General features: G+C 43.9%; 1 protein-coding gene across 1 annotated transcript; it reads right to left on the bottom strand.

The window, feature by feature from the left end:
• Positions 1 to 935: 935 nt before the first annotated feature.
• Positions 936 to 8,010, bottom strand: LOC143119589 (uncharacterized; the record flags this gene model as incomplete). Its single annotated transcript, XM_076281208.1, is given in 5 exon segments — positions 936 to 961; positions 5,069 to 5,083; positions 5,199 to 5,287; positions 5,414 to 5,517; positions 7,525 to 8,010. Coding segments are annotated over 5 exon segments (720 nt in total), but the record flags the coding sequence as incomplete, so codon positions are not given.
• Positions 8,011 to 15,295: the final 7,285 nt, after the last annotated feature.

Below are 15,295 nucleotides of genomic sequence, written 5' to 3' on the forward strand. Positions count from 1 at the left end.
TTTTGCACATGACGGAGCCATTTTCATCTTTATGGCTCCATTTGCAAACACGGACGCTCTCACTAAAAGCTACAGAAATAGCCGCGTCCAGATGAGAATGTTCAGCCACAGGACTTTGAACTTCCCCTTAAGTTCGAGCGACCCCCCCCCACCCCAACCCCCAACCCATCCCAACTTCCCCAAAAAATGCCACAGACTGTATTTCAGCTCCTTCTGTTTACATATGTGCTATTCGAGGTCCTGTCTGTAAGGCTGGGAGTATCCGCACAAAGCTCCAGCTTAATTGATGCCGTGGCCTTTGGCCAAGCGGAGGAGAAAGGGACTGGTCTTCTGGTCCACGCAGCCCTGTGTCCAGTATATGGGCAGTAAAGAGGACTCACAGGTAGCCCAGCTCAGGGTGATTAGCCTCACTATGCCTCATTTGGCAGCAGTGGTCCTCGTACCACCCCACTCTGTGGGTGGCTATATCCTGATTACACAAACCTGGGCAAACACACCACAGGCCTGCTGAATCAGGGCTCCGCACTCTGGCTGGGGTTAGGATGTTCTGTACATAGAGGCCTCTGAGTAAAGTGTGTGTGTGTTTGTGTGCGTGTGTTTGTGAGTGTATGTGTGTGTGTTTGTGAGTGTGAATGTGTGTGTGTGTGTGTGTGTGTGTGTGTGTGTGTGTGTGTGTGTGTCAGAAACCAGAGTGATTGTCGAGGGGGACGATGGGAGATGGCTGCACCTGAAAATGGAAAACGAGATTGTGAGACTGTGAGAAACTGAAATGTCAAAGAGTATTAGGGCAGAGCCTAGCTGGCAGCAAGGCTACAAATGCTATAGTTGTGTAAGTCTAGCCGATCAACACTTGGCTGGAAGCCGAGCCCAAAGTTCAAAAACAACACACATCATCACAATGAGTAACAGGGGCTGTGTAACCACAGTTAACAGTGCTATTCATCTGGCTCTCCTGTCCAATCTGACAGGTTTCACACATATACATCAAGGGGGAGACACATAGGTTTAGGTTTATTGGGGTGAATGGTGCGGATGATGAAAGTCCTCAGTCACTATGCAGCTGGACGTTTCTCATCTCTACCTGTCCTGAGCACGGGCAGCAGAACAGAGGGCTGTTATAAACTCTTGTGCATGTCATTTCCGTGGTTAACCCAATCGAATTAAGCGTAAACCAGTAACTGTGTCATGGATCATTTTTGTAGTTGCTGCCAGACTTTCACAGCCTCCTGAAACAAAACATAAATATGACTCTGACAGTATGGACATTCATAATATTTTCATTGACACTGCCCCTACCATTAATCCTGTTTTATGGTTGCGGCGCCATTTTACATCATAAATCTTGCCATGTTTATTCGGAGTAAATCAGTCTGTCCGGCACCTGTTGGGCAGCCTGTAATGACATCTTCAGCCAAGGTCTCTCCTGCTAGCTTCTATGTGAGCTGTGTTTAATGTAGTGTCAGCCATTAGCCTGCGGCCACAGTTGTCCCTCTCTCTCCTCTTCTTTCTTCCTTCCTTCCTTCCTTCCTTCCTTCCTTCCTCCCTCCCCTCTCAGTCAGTCTCTCTCTCTCTCTCTCTCTCTGTCACACACAGACACACACACACACATACGTAGACAGACAGACAGACAGACAGACAGACAGTCAGACAGACAGACAGACAGACACACACACACACACACACACACACACACACACACACACACACACACACACACACACACACATTATTGCTATGGTAGCAACAGAACACAGGTTTCTCTCAGAAAATGAGCTTTGAGTCATTTCAGTAATTTAGAGGTATTCGGTGCAGACACAGCAGACATTTTTATGTGCACTGGAAGGGTTAGGGATGGTGTTATCAGCAACTATCAAGGGTCAGGCAACCTGTTTTACACAGTTTTACAGAAGAAAACATTACTCTGTTCACATTACCTGCTTTACACAATCTCACAGAAGAACATTACCTGGAGTACTTGAGACCGTACACTTTTTTCGTATTGTGCTTTGGGTGCCTGCAAACAACATACCTCAGTCTTCACTTCTTTCAATTATCCATCAAAAGCAGCATTGTCATGGAAACCAGTTCCCATAAGTCCACAGTGCTGAGAGTGGAATGGTAATTATGTGCCAGAGCAGTCGGAGATTCTCCACTCCGATTTCACCGTCATCTCAGACAAACTCCCAACTTCCATTTCTGCATATTAAAGAGGGCAGGACTGAAGTCTTCCTAATGAATTTAGCTTCATGGTGAAAATTTGTCTCAGAGCTGAAATTAGATTAATTCACTCAGGCTAGGCTGATGCCTCCGATATGTTATATTTCCATTGTGATTAAGGAGAAAGTACAGTCAACTCTCAAGTCCCCACCCTTTCACTCCCATTTTCCCATGAATTGATGTAAAAGATTTCTTCTGTACAAACATGGGGTACATCGGATGGAGAATTAGAAAATTAGAGCTGGGTTAGAGAATGGAACTTGCATCAAAAAATCAGCAGCCTTCTTTCCAATATAGCCTGGGTTTAGGATAGCCTTCATGTGGACAGAATTCCTTTGGTAGATTAAAAAATTGTTTACTTTGGAAAGCGCAACAGTCAGTTAAGTGCATGGCATAAATCATTTGTTTTGTTTACTTGTGAACAAAAGAATATGCTGTCCTCCAACCTCCAATGCTCAGTGGACATAATGTACAAAATAGCCGACTAAAGCGTGTGTTTTTCACAGACAAAATATATTAGCCTAGATTATTGCATAGTTGGCCTGAAACATTAATGCATTTAATAACACATGATGTGCTGTAATCATAATAAACTTTCAGGGGGACATAACATATATAATATATATATATAATATTCAACAATGCTCAAAATGTTCCCCCAATATAAAGACATAAAGCTATGCAGTTGTTTTGGTTTGAATATTGTTTACATGACCACATGGAGCCTCATGATGTCAGATGGGCATGAACACAAGGTGGTATGGGGTGAGGGATGGAGCAGAAACTGACTCGTTGACCCCATGGCTACAGCCTTGGTTGAATCTGCAAAATACAATCTGTTACACTTAAAGCCCAATCAATTCCCAACTTCATGTAATGACACTTTTCTTAATGTTTTCCTCATTGGACGTATTATGCTAGCCTGGCCACACACACATCTCCTTTCAGTCTGGAACACCATAATTCACCAAACGTTTCCATCGGTCGGCAGATTACTGTAATCAGCTCTGGATGATGCTACAGTTTTGAAATCGAAAGTGGCTGTGGTAAACAGTAGTACCAACGCCTGCAAACATCAAACAAATATTTTCAGCAAAGGTAGTCCCACATACATTGTTTCTTGATTGTTGGTGCTGTTTATTGTCAGTTTGCAAAGTTTAGGCAAAGTAGGTAGTAATGTCCCTGCTCAATGTGATTGGTCAGGCTGGTCCAATGATTTCAAAGTTATTCACTCTATTCACTCTATGAATGAGTTGGGTTTACCAGGCGAGTCCCACCCATAGACCTACTGCTGTCAGGTCAATACCCCAGTGAGACATACACATGCACTGTCTATGTCTATTAGCACGTCTGTCCAATTTGTTTGTGTAGAGTATACTGGGTAATCTTTACCAACTGGTATTGCTATATTTGGTAGCAAATCGCTAACAACAAAGTTTTTTTTTTTGACCCTGAAAATAAAAGTGTATTTTGGTAGTTTCACTTTCAAGATTAATCAATAATCATAATTAATCAATCTGTCTTTTAGCTATGCCTCATTTCATCTTGTCTTATGGTCCTTTTACTAACAGTTACTGTAATGAGTCGTCTTAAGTTCACTGAGGCCACCCCTAGAGGCCAATCTATGTAAATTTCCTAGTACGTCCTCACACTCAGGTACCAGGTCCCTGTACCAAATTTGGACTTACTGCTGAGATATGAGCTCACTTCCTGTATTGCAGTGCCCCCTAGGCCAAATGATGCCAATTTCATAGTGTGTCCTCACAGTTAACAAGTCCCTACGGCCATGTTAAGCATGTAATGCAAACTTTGACCCATTGATGGCGCTAAAGCACTTGAGGTGCAGACATGAAACTTAGTGAAATGAATCATGGGACTGTCCCCAATCAGTGTGCCAAATTGCATAACTTTTCACCTGACTGTTCTGTGGGCTGCCATAGACTTCCATGGCAGAAGAAAGTATAATAGTAAGAAAACATAGAAACACAATGGGGTCCTGCACCTTCGTATCCTATAAATCTAGACGCGCCCCTAGCGGCAGCAAATTACATTTGCTGCCAGGGCTAGTCTAGCAACTCTCCGTTGGCTTGTGAGCTCCAGAAATCGAAGCTCAAGCAGGCCAAAGAAATCGTATACTGAGTCGTTAGGTGGGCTTAACATAATGATTAATAGCAGAGTTGCAACGGTTTGGCTTGAATTCCCTGCTACTTGAAAACAAATAAGATGGATGTTGCTGTTGGCGAACAGTGTGACACGAGTTAAGCTTTTATTAAGTTGGCAAACGTTTGAACTAGCCAACTAGCTCCGCTGGTGTGAAACGCATGGGACTCATAGCGCTGCCGCTGTCCTATTGCGTGCAGAGGGAATTTGAAAGACAACTGATTATCCCGCCCCTCGGACTGAGCACTGCGAACGGTGAGTGCCCAGACCTTACATTTTGATGTGGGTCTGGCTCGTCAGGGTAGGCCCTTCGGTGCTAGGCCCCCAAATAAAACATATGTATTTTTTCGTGTGTGTGTGTGTGTGTGTCTGAGTGTGTACTGGAGTGTGTGCAATGTCTTTGCAACACTTTGCAGTGCAGAGTGAGCCACTGAAGTGCATCTGGGAGGAAGATAGGAGGAGAAAGACTCTAATGTGTTTATATGGGCTTATGTTTCACTTGCAAATTACATCAAGAAACTAACTTACTTCACATTACTACAACTTGCAACATTAGCATTCAAGGCACTGCTACTTTAAGGAATACAATTATTCATATCCTCTGTAACACTCCCTATCTTGGAAAATGCATCTGTACTGATGAACTGATTATAAGCAAAACACACACACACATGGGCACACATGGGCACACCACACATGGGCACACCTGGGAACACCAAACATGGGCACACATGGGCACACCACACTTGGGAACACATGGGCACACCACACTTGGGAAGACATGGGAACATCACACATGGGCACACATGGGCACACCACACTTGGGAACACATGGGCACACCACACTTGGGAACACATGGGAACATCACACATGGGCACACCACACATGGGCACACATGGGCACACCACACTTGGGAACACATGGGCACACCACACTTGGGAACACATGGGAACATTACACATGAGCACACCAAACATGGGCACACCAAACATGGGCACACATGAGCACACCAAACATGGGAACACATGGGCACACCAAACATGGGCACACATGAGCACATCACACTTGGGAACACATGAGCACACCAAACATGGGCACACATGGGCACACCACACTTGGGAACACATGGGCACACCACACTTGGGAACACATGGAAACATCACACATGAGCACACCAAACATGGGCACACCACACAGGGGCTTTGTTTTATACATCAGCAACTATTCAAAGTGACATTCCTATTTGCATTCACATAACAAATATAACTTTTTGAATACCAGAAGGGGAATTAAATAAAATAGAGAGAGAGTACAGGGAATTGCCCAATATAATTAGAAATGCCAAAGCCGACAATCACAAATGAGTGGGAATAAGCAGATCCTGAGGTAGCAGACCTTGTGTCACAAGGGAAGGATGTTGCTCACAGCAGTGGAAAGAGTAGGCACATCTCCCATTGGACTTGAATCTTACCACACAAAACATACACAGCAAACAACATTAAGCAATATCACTGGAATATCACTGGTAGGAACACAAACTCAACTTTTATAGAAGTCATCATTATTGTAGGCCCAGGCCGAGATACGAGTCCACTGGCTCAGGCCATCAACCACTGGCAAGTCTTCCACAGTATTATAACGCTAGTGTGTGAAGAATGTCTTTTCTTTTCCATGTAATTATTGAGAACAGAAGGAGGAAGATCACTTTGATACATAGTCTAGATCAAATTCAAATACTGAAAACCAACCAACCAAGAGCTGTCTTGGAAGTATTCGTAGCACTACATCTGCATTAAAAAAAACATCTTTAATCAAATATGATTAACTAAATTATGCTAATTATAATATGATGAAACATTTCACATTCTGTAGATGAAGTTAGCAGTAGGCTACCATAGAAGTGTAATAGGATAATTTTACTAATTAAGTGTGAATGTTGATTAAATGACATTTGGCAGTGTCAGAAACAATTAGCTCAAAGAATGTCCTTGGACTGACCAGCATTTCAGTCCACAGTTAAGAACGGTTTGTCCATACTCTCCATGGGCAGGAATTAGCATGAAGGATGTGCTGCTGTTCCCTCGCTGGACATGACTGAGTAGGGGAGAAGTGAAGCCTCTTGTAGACAAGCTGAGCCTCAGGCACACCAGTGCCCCCACTGCTCCAGCTCCAGCTCCAGCTCCAAATGAGCGCTGTCTGAGGAACATCTCTCTCTCTTTAGACTTCACCAGACAGCCGGCATGTTTGAAATTCTTTGCATGTTGAGTTTAATGCAAATGATTCCTCCTTAACTTTTCACATTGTATCTATCCTTGTGTCTGTCTGTCTGTCTGTCTGTCTGTTTTGGCCATTGTATTTCTTTGCTAAAGATTAGTCATATCTGAAATATGGCAGCACAGGGTGGGGTGGAGGATTTGATAATTAAACGACTTAACGCTCACAATGTGCCATTTTCCCATTTCCAGCCTTTAGGCATCCAGAACAACAACGACAGGACAGACATCCATTTTATTTCTGTATTGAAAAGCCCATGAGCCACCGACGGCCATCCCATCTCCCAACTCTGATTACTCTCACCAGGCAGGATAAACAAACAGGTGCTTCTCTCGCCACTCAAACGCTGCAGCATGAATGGGCTGTTTTAAGGAGGGGTGGTGATGCTGGTGGTGAAAATAACATCAGAGCGCTTTTTCAGTGGAAAAAAACAGAACTGAACCCAGTGCCCCCCCCCCCCCCCACACACACACACAGACTTTCCCTCTCCCTCATGCACGTACACTCTTCCTCTCCCTCCCTCTCTCTCGCTCTCCCACCCCTTCTGAATCGATGTGAAAGCTCTCATGAGAGAAAGCAGTCTCAGCGGGCGCTCTCCTCTGACCCACTCCACACATGCTCACAGTGGGCCCTCCACTGACACGGTGCGCTCCGCTCCGCTCCTGCCTCTGGGGCCCGGCCGCCGTGCCACCGACACTCCTAATGGCCCCACGCTGCCATTATGTGCATTACCACGGCATCACCGCAGCCTTTATTGTGCCGTTGTCCTCGGCAGAGGAGCAAACAGGCAGGATCCACGGCTGGGGACCCTGATTAATGAACTCACAGGTGGTTGTCTGCCTTTATTATTCTGTGGCTACTCCACTCCACACCACACCACACCACACCACACCACACCACTCCATGTCACACCATACCACACCACACCACACCACACCACACCATGTCACACCATACCACACCACGTCATACCACGTCATACCACACCACACCACACCACACCACTCTACACCATGTCACACCATACCACACCACGTCATACCACGTCATACCACACCACACCACTCCACTCCACACCATGTCACACCATACCACACCACGTCATACCACATCATACCACACCACACCACACCACTCCACACCACACCTCACCACACCACTCCACACCACACCACACCACACCACACCACTCCACACCACACCACGCCACGCTACACCATACCACACCACACCATACCCAAAACACCTACCATGCCACACCACACCACACCACACCACACCACTCCACACCATACCGCACTACACCACACCACACTACACCACTCCACACCATACCACACCACACCACACTACACCACACAGCCGCTTCATGTTTCCTTCCTTCCTACGCTCCCATTCTCAATAACATTTTCAATTTCATTTTTTATTTGCAGGTACATAACATGTAGAAATATAAATATAAATTTACAGAGCTCACAGCCTGAGCCTCCGAGAGCAATTACTAAGCCGACGGGGACGAGGAAGAACTCCATTTAAACAGGAGAAACCTTGTGCAAAACCTCAGCTCATTGAGGGTGTGTGTGTGAGAGAGAGAGATAGAAAAAGGAGAATAAGCAGAAGCAGGCGGATGAGTCCATATATACACACACCATGTTACATGCAACATAAGGACTGTACATGATGTACAAACAAACATGACACATGCATGAGTAATAGTGAACACAGGGAGGGCAGCACTCAGAGTGGAACAGATTGGTGATACAGTGTGCTTGTTACTATTCCTAGGAGCATGTGGAGCGATGTAGCTGAAACACAGCACTGTTGTGCATTCAGTACAGGGCAATATGAGATGCACTGGCTTCATGAAAGAATTTGACAGATCTATTTGATTATGCTAAAGATCCACTTCATATGCCTCTTTGATTGAGATGTCTTTCAATTGTTTCAATAGCAACTGAATTCATTTCTCTATGACGGGGAGGTGGTAATGTAGGTCAGTTTTACTTGAATGGACTGGCAGTGTGAGGCAATACATTTGCAAACATGCCTAATTAAGTAGTGAATGTGAGAGACAGGGCTGTTGTATGGAGCCTGACACGCTGACGCACATGTCCGTGTGTGTGTGTGTGTGCGTGTGTCCATGTGTGTGTGTGTGTGTGTGTGTGTGTGTGTGTGTGTGTGCGTGTGTCCATGTGTGTGTGTGTGTGTGTGTGTGTGTGTGTGTGTGTGTGTGCGTGTGTCCATGTGTGTGTGTGTGTGTGTGTGTGTGTGTGTGTGTCCGTGTCTGTGTGTGCGTGTGTGTGTGGGTGTGTGTGTGTGTGTGTGTGTGTGTGTGTGTGTGTGTGTGTGCTTTCATCACTCTCATCAGCAAAATAGCCCATGTACACAAAGAAATGGATTGTACAGGTGTTCTACAGTGCATGAATTATTAACACAATCCTCATGACAACCATATTTTACACCCCAACCCCCCCATATCTGTCTGTGTTTGTGTGAGTATGTGTGTTTGTGGACAGGTGACTTATTACTGTAAGTAAATTATGTGACAAAGTTCCCATTAAAGTAGAACCTAGACACCTAGCGGTGGTCATAATATAGGTTTAGTCAGAGTTTTTTTCTTCTGCCCCCCCCAGTAATTTTGTGTCAACAGTTCCCGAGACACTGAAAGACCGGGGTACACAAAACTTGTTGGGAATGTAGCCCCACAAGGATGACAGAACCATTGTTATTTGTGTTGACCCCCTCACCCCTCCGCCGGACACAGTTTTCTGTGAATATCTCGAGAACTATAGGCCTAGGAGGACCACATGTTTTTAGTATGTTGGAGGTGTACTATTATTCTGACACCCTCTGAATGCATGGCAAGTTTCGTAGAATTCTGTTCATGGGGGGCCATACAATAAATTAATTTATGAGGAAATTTAGTGACTACACCAACTGGCCTGTACTGTGGATGGCCAGACACAGTTTTCTGTGAATATCTCGAGAACCTTAGGGCCTAGGATGACCAATCCCATATCCACTCATTTGATGTATAGCGCAGCCTAGTTCAAAATGAAAAAGCAAAAACGAGGCAGTGTAACAGAGTACCGAAGTGTGACGTTCCATTTCCATGACGGTAGAATCACTGGATCTATACAAACTTTCGAAGTAGCTTAAATAGCATTGAATGTAGACATGTGGCATCAGCTCTAGCTAATAAATTGTTTTAAATGTAGGCTATAGCAATTTAAACTTGTTTTACCTGCTAGGCAGCAGCTTAGCCACATAACACGAATACCCTGGCAGGTGTAATAGAAAGAAACGAAATTCCAGTGGATATTTCACGTCTTCTCAAAGACTGGCGGCTGTTAAGAGTGACGTTTTGCCAAAAAAATAGGGGAGACCGGGGCTGGTTGTCTCACGGGTTGGTTGTCACATTGCTTATTCCAGGCACACTAGGTGATGCTGTGGTAAAATTTTGATATCAAAATGTTACCCTTTGATAGCTTACTCATTTGCACTAGGAATTTTGCTGAGCAGACACACAGCATTGAGGTGAGGAGACAATTTTTAAATTTCATGGGTCAGAGTAAATTTTCATGTTGGTGTTGTTTTTGTATTGAGAGCTTGTAGGATATTAGTAGTTCAAAAACAAAACACTCATTAAAAAGCCAAAGGTAGTAGCTTTATTTTGAGTCATATTTTAGCTATCAAGTTAAAGCCATGTGGCAGCTAGGTTAACATCTTTGTCAAGAGGTCAGTTGGGGATGGTTGTCACATAGCTTGTGGGGTTGGTTGTCACATGTGTTTGTTGTCACTGAGACACAGTTGTCACTGTGTTTGCAACTTTGTTTGCAACTTACATGATAATAAAGAGGTTTTAGCACGGAAAATGATTTCATTTTATTTCTCAACACAGTAGACAATTCAAGTAACTGATCACCTCCTTTAATCCCATTGTTTAAACATAAGGGGCATTGATGACAACTATCATAGGGGTGGTATTCATATTAAAACTTATTTGCAGTTTCTAGCTTAAAAAACTAAAAAGTTACACATCATTTTTTAAGATCCCATTTTATCACTCAAATCCCATTGAAACTCTATAGGGACAACCAACCCCATACCCTGTGACAACCAACCCCGTGATGGGGTTGATTGTCACATTGTGTCAGAGTGTCTTTGATGGTTAATTGCTCCCTGTTACAATACATTCTAAAAGTAAAAATGATACACATTTAAAGCCAAGACCCCAAGCTTTCATTTCATGTAGGAATTACTGCTGAAAGAGTTTTTGAAGATGAGCAATTCATGCATGAGTAAAAATTGTGACAACCAACCCCGGTCTCCCCTAAAGGCAAAACACATCAGTGAATTTAAGGATTTTAACCACAGTCATCACGAGTGGCGATATCCCAGCACAACGCCACTCAAGACTTTTTACTGCTAGTTATCACTCCGTATATTGCATTGAATTACTTTCAAGCAATGTAGCCTACAGTACGTCTCGAGTGGTATCACATTGCTTTGCAACAGTGAATGAAAAGGCTAAAGATTAGAACTATTTGTGTGGGTGGAGGATGAACAAACAAAAATCTAAATAAACAATAGAAAACACAATTTTGTAAATTAGTTGGTAATGGAACTGTTGTATAAAAGTGGTATGACACTCGTGGTCGTGGGGATGGTAAAGGATATCGGCCTCGTATCTGCAGCCGAATTACAGCTGTGGCGATATCCTTTACCATCCCCACTCCCACTTGTGTCATATTGCTTAGTGACTGTACACTACGCATGCACACACACTTATGAACACATGCAAACACACACATAAAGATACATGCACACACATGCAGGCACACACACACACACAGACACACACACACACACACACACATATTGGACCTTCCGCCATATTGGATTTTATTGAAAGCGAAACTAAAGTTTCACAGGTCACAAATTTGGTCTGATTTTCACAAAACTTGGTATAAATGATCTTCAGACCAAGCCTCACAAAAGATAGGCGTTTTGATATTCAAAAGCGTTCACTCAATACAGCCAATTACACATAAACACACACACACATACATACACACACAGTAGACATGAAGGCATACGTACGTATGCACGCACATGCACACACAGGCACGCATGCAGAGACGCAATACAAACACAAACACGTACACGCACACATGCACAAATACACCCACACGCACACCCACACACACACGCGCATGCGCACACACACACACACACACACACACACACTTGCAGGCAAGCAGGCACACACACACACAAGTCAAGTTTATTTATATAGCGCAATTCATACACAGAGGTCATTCAATGTGCTTTACATAAACAAAAGCAAACAGGAATAAAATGTAAAAGCATAAAAGGGCAATAGTGAAAGAATAGTTTAAAAGGACACACACACATAAACACACACACACACACACCATTACCCCCACACATCCACTCACACACACACACACACACACACATAAAACACACACACACATGCAGGCAAGCAGACAGACACACACACACACACACACACACACACACACACACACACACACACACACACACACACACCATTACCCCCACACACACTCACAAGGGAACACACACACACACACACACACACACAGAAGCACACATATACACCAAAGCAAACACACTCATGTACATACACAAAAGTTGCAAGAGTAGGGGATGGAGTATTACAGTAAGATGGAGACAAATTGACAAGCGTGATTTATTTTTGCGGAGAGAATGTGCAGGATTCAGCGGCGGTCATATTTTGTACTGCTTTGCGGTACATCTAGTTACATAAACAATCTTCTGTCTTATGCATCTAGGTTCTTCAAACAGAAAACTTATATAAATAGCTTATTAAGAATTAATTTAAAAATTAAAGAAGTTCTTGAATCCAAATCCAGGCACTCTAGCGGATTGTAACGGTAAAAATACTTTATTATATTGGGCTGCAAGCATTTAAAGAATCAACACCAACTTGTATTGGCTATGCATGTTCTTCTATGCATGTTCTTCTATGCATGTTCTTCTATGCATGTTGAGACAAAGATAAATAGCTCTCGGACATTTTAGTGTTTTGTGTTTAATTCAAAAACAAAATAATCAAAATAACTCATTTGGAAATTAATTGGAAAAAGTTCCTCCAGTGTTCATATGCATGTTGAATAAGACTTTTATCTGTGAAAATTACAGTTGATTGACCTTACATGGTGTTCCACAAATTATTCATTTTACTGACAATATGCACTGTTAATTGCTATGATTTTTTTTTGTCATGGAGCGCATTCTTCACTTGTGCTTTGAACATCATCAAAGGTAACCACTCCTTGCATAGCAAGGCAAAGTTTGTACCTGCTTTCTCATCACAGCAGGATAGACATAGTTGTGCAGATATAGTAACACAGTTGATTATTTAATCAAACATCATTTAATTTCATGTCTGTGAGAGAGCCTTCTTGCCCCTCTGAATCCAGGTCAGGAGATGTGAGAGTGTGAGGGTTGTTGCCCGGTCATCCTGCAGGCCAGTTTTATTACACCACAGATGGTGAGACGCAGAGCCCCCCCCCCCTCGTCTCGTCTCCTCTCCTCTCCTCTCCTCTCCACTCCTCTCCTTCTATCTTCTCCTCTCCTCTCCTCTCACCTCCTCAGCTCTCACTCCTTCTCCCTGAGCCCTTCTCCTTCTCTCCTCTTCTCCATGTTTGCATTAATTAATTTGACTAAATGTCAATGGCTGCTGGCAAGAGTGTGTGATTAAAGATGGCGATCATTTAACAGGTCATGATTTTGATAAGGGCAATTAGCCGACATGCTGCCAGGGAAAAATCAATGTTCACAGGCAACAGCCTTGGATAGCCTGGATAGCGGAAGTTTGTGAGGACTGTGGCCACAAAGAATCCCATTATTTCCCTTGTGGCTCACTAAACGGCTGAATGGAGAAGCGCTGCTTCCCAGATTGATCAAGCATTTGACTGGAGCCTACTTCCTTTTATGATCATGCACAGTGTTTTGGTTCACAATCATGCACTGAACAATGCCAAACAGTTTTTTTTGTATGTTAGACCTGAATATTAAATTTATTTATTCTTCCTGAAATATGACCTACTATTTTTGAAAGCTTAAAGGCTTGCTTAAGCTTGTCTTTCTTAATGAACGCATGTAACAGGGTGACTGTAGATATCAGTTTTGGTTGGTCCACAATTGACCTGTTCACGTGAATGAAATCTTTCATCAATGATAGCCGATCTGCTTCTCAAAGGGTCCTTATCACCCCCCCTCCAAGCACCCCATTTTTTACAGCCTCGTTTGCTTTCAAAGAAATAAGAGCCTTTATTAAACGTGTGAGGGGGAAGTACCCACTGGAAATGATGCCTGCAATGAATCATTGACAGGATTATATAGGCCTATTTGGAGCACAGAGCTGTTTTATCAAACGTGCCATCTTGAGAATAATGATATAATCCTAATTAAACGTCAGGCTAAAAGTCACCTTCTGTGAGCACATATGAGTGAAGGTCAGGCCGGCATATCTTTTCCTTGGATTACAGGAAATGTGTCGTAAACAAAGGTCTACATTCACAGGTTGGCAGAGACAGAACGCATCCGTTTAAATGTAAGATGGTGGAGGGCAGGAGGCAGCCATGTGTTGGCCTTGCTGTCATCTGGAAAGGAATGAACTTCTCCTCAATCAACTTCTCCTTCATCCTCAATGTGTGAATGTTGAAGTGGCCCATTTGTTTACCCACCAGGCCCCAGTGGTGATCAGTCTGTACCTACCTCCTCCCAGACGTGATGAGGTGAAATGTCTGATGAGGGCAAAGGGAAATTCGATAATGGATTTAGTTATTTACTCACTAGAGGACAGTCGTGCAACATTCGGAGTGCGAGGCAGTACGTTGACACGTGAGTACGAGCCATATGCTGGGAGGACAGGGGAAACATGCACGTATGCGGTCAGGCAGATCCATTAATGCGGTCTTAATCTAGACGGTCATTTTCTCAGCATACCGCCGTGGACGTGCTCATCACTGCAGACAGACACAGGAGCTCTCCATCTGAGGACGAGGCAGATGAGAGAGTGAGAAACCGAGGCAGGGTCAGCGCTCAGGGTCATTCCCTCCCCCATTTTCGGGCAGGTGCAAATTACCAACGTGCAGTGTGAGCGAGGGAGCAGGGAAACAAACAGACCTTTCATTTGACTAAGAGGATGATTGGGTAGGAGCCCCCTCGCCCCCGCCACACACACACACGTCCGTCATCTGCGGGGATGTGGAGATGAGAGTGTGAGTAACAGCACTAATGTTCCCTGAGTGGCTCCTCACTCACACACTAGCTTGGCTCTCCAGGACACCGGTGCCTCCGTCACTTTATTAGCTAGAGCTGGGGGAGGGGAGGGGAGGGCAGGAGCCTATATGCTCATTCTGTAACTATTGTCAATGAGCTTCAATTGTTCTCTCTTTCGCTCACACTTGTTTTTTTGTTTTTTTTTGGCTTTTTTCTCCCTGTGTGAACAAATTTGTTTTGTTCCCCCAATATGTCCTGAGGAGGTACTGAAATGTTTACATACTCCACCATTGTTATACACACGTAGTATATTGCCAAAGGGTGCGTTTGTAATCAGGTAGT

The sequence above is a fragment of the Alosa pseudoharengus genome, unplaced genomic scaffold (assembly GCF_046254945.1).
Source record: "Alosa pseudoharengus isolate Yale_2024_CS ecotype anadromous, Long Island Sound unplaced genomic scaffold, YU_APseudo_1.1 YU_APseudo_1.1_scf_1, whole genome shotgun sequence".
NCBI lineage: Eukaryota > Metazoa > Chordata > Actinopteri > Clupeiformes > Clupeidae > Alosa > Alosa pseudoharengus.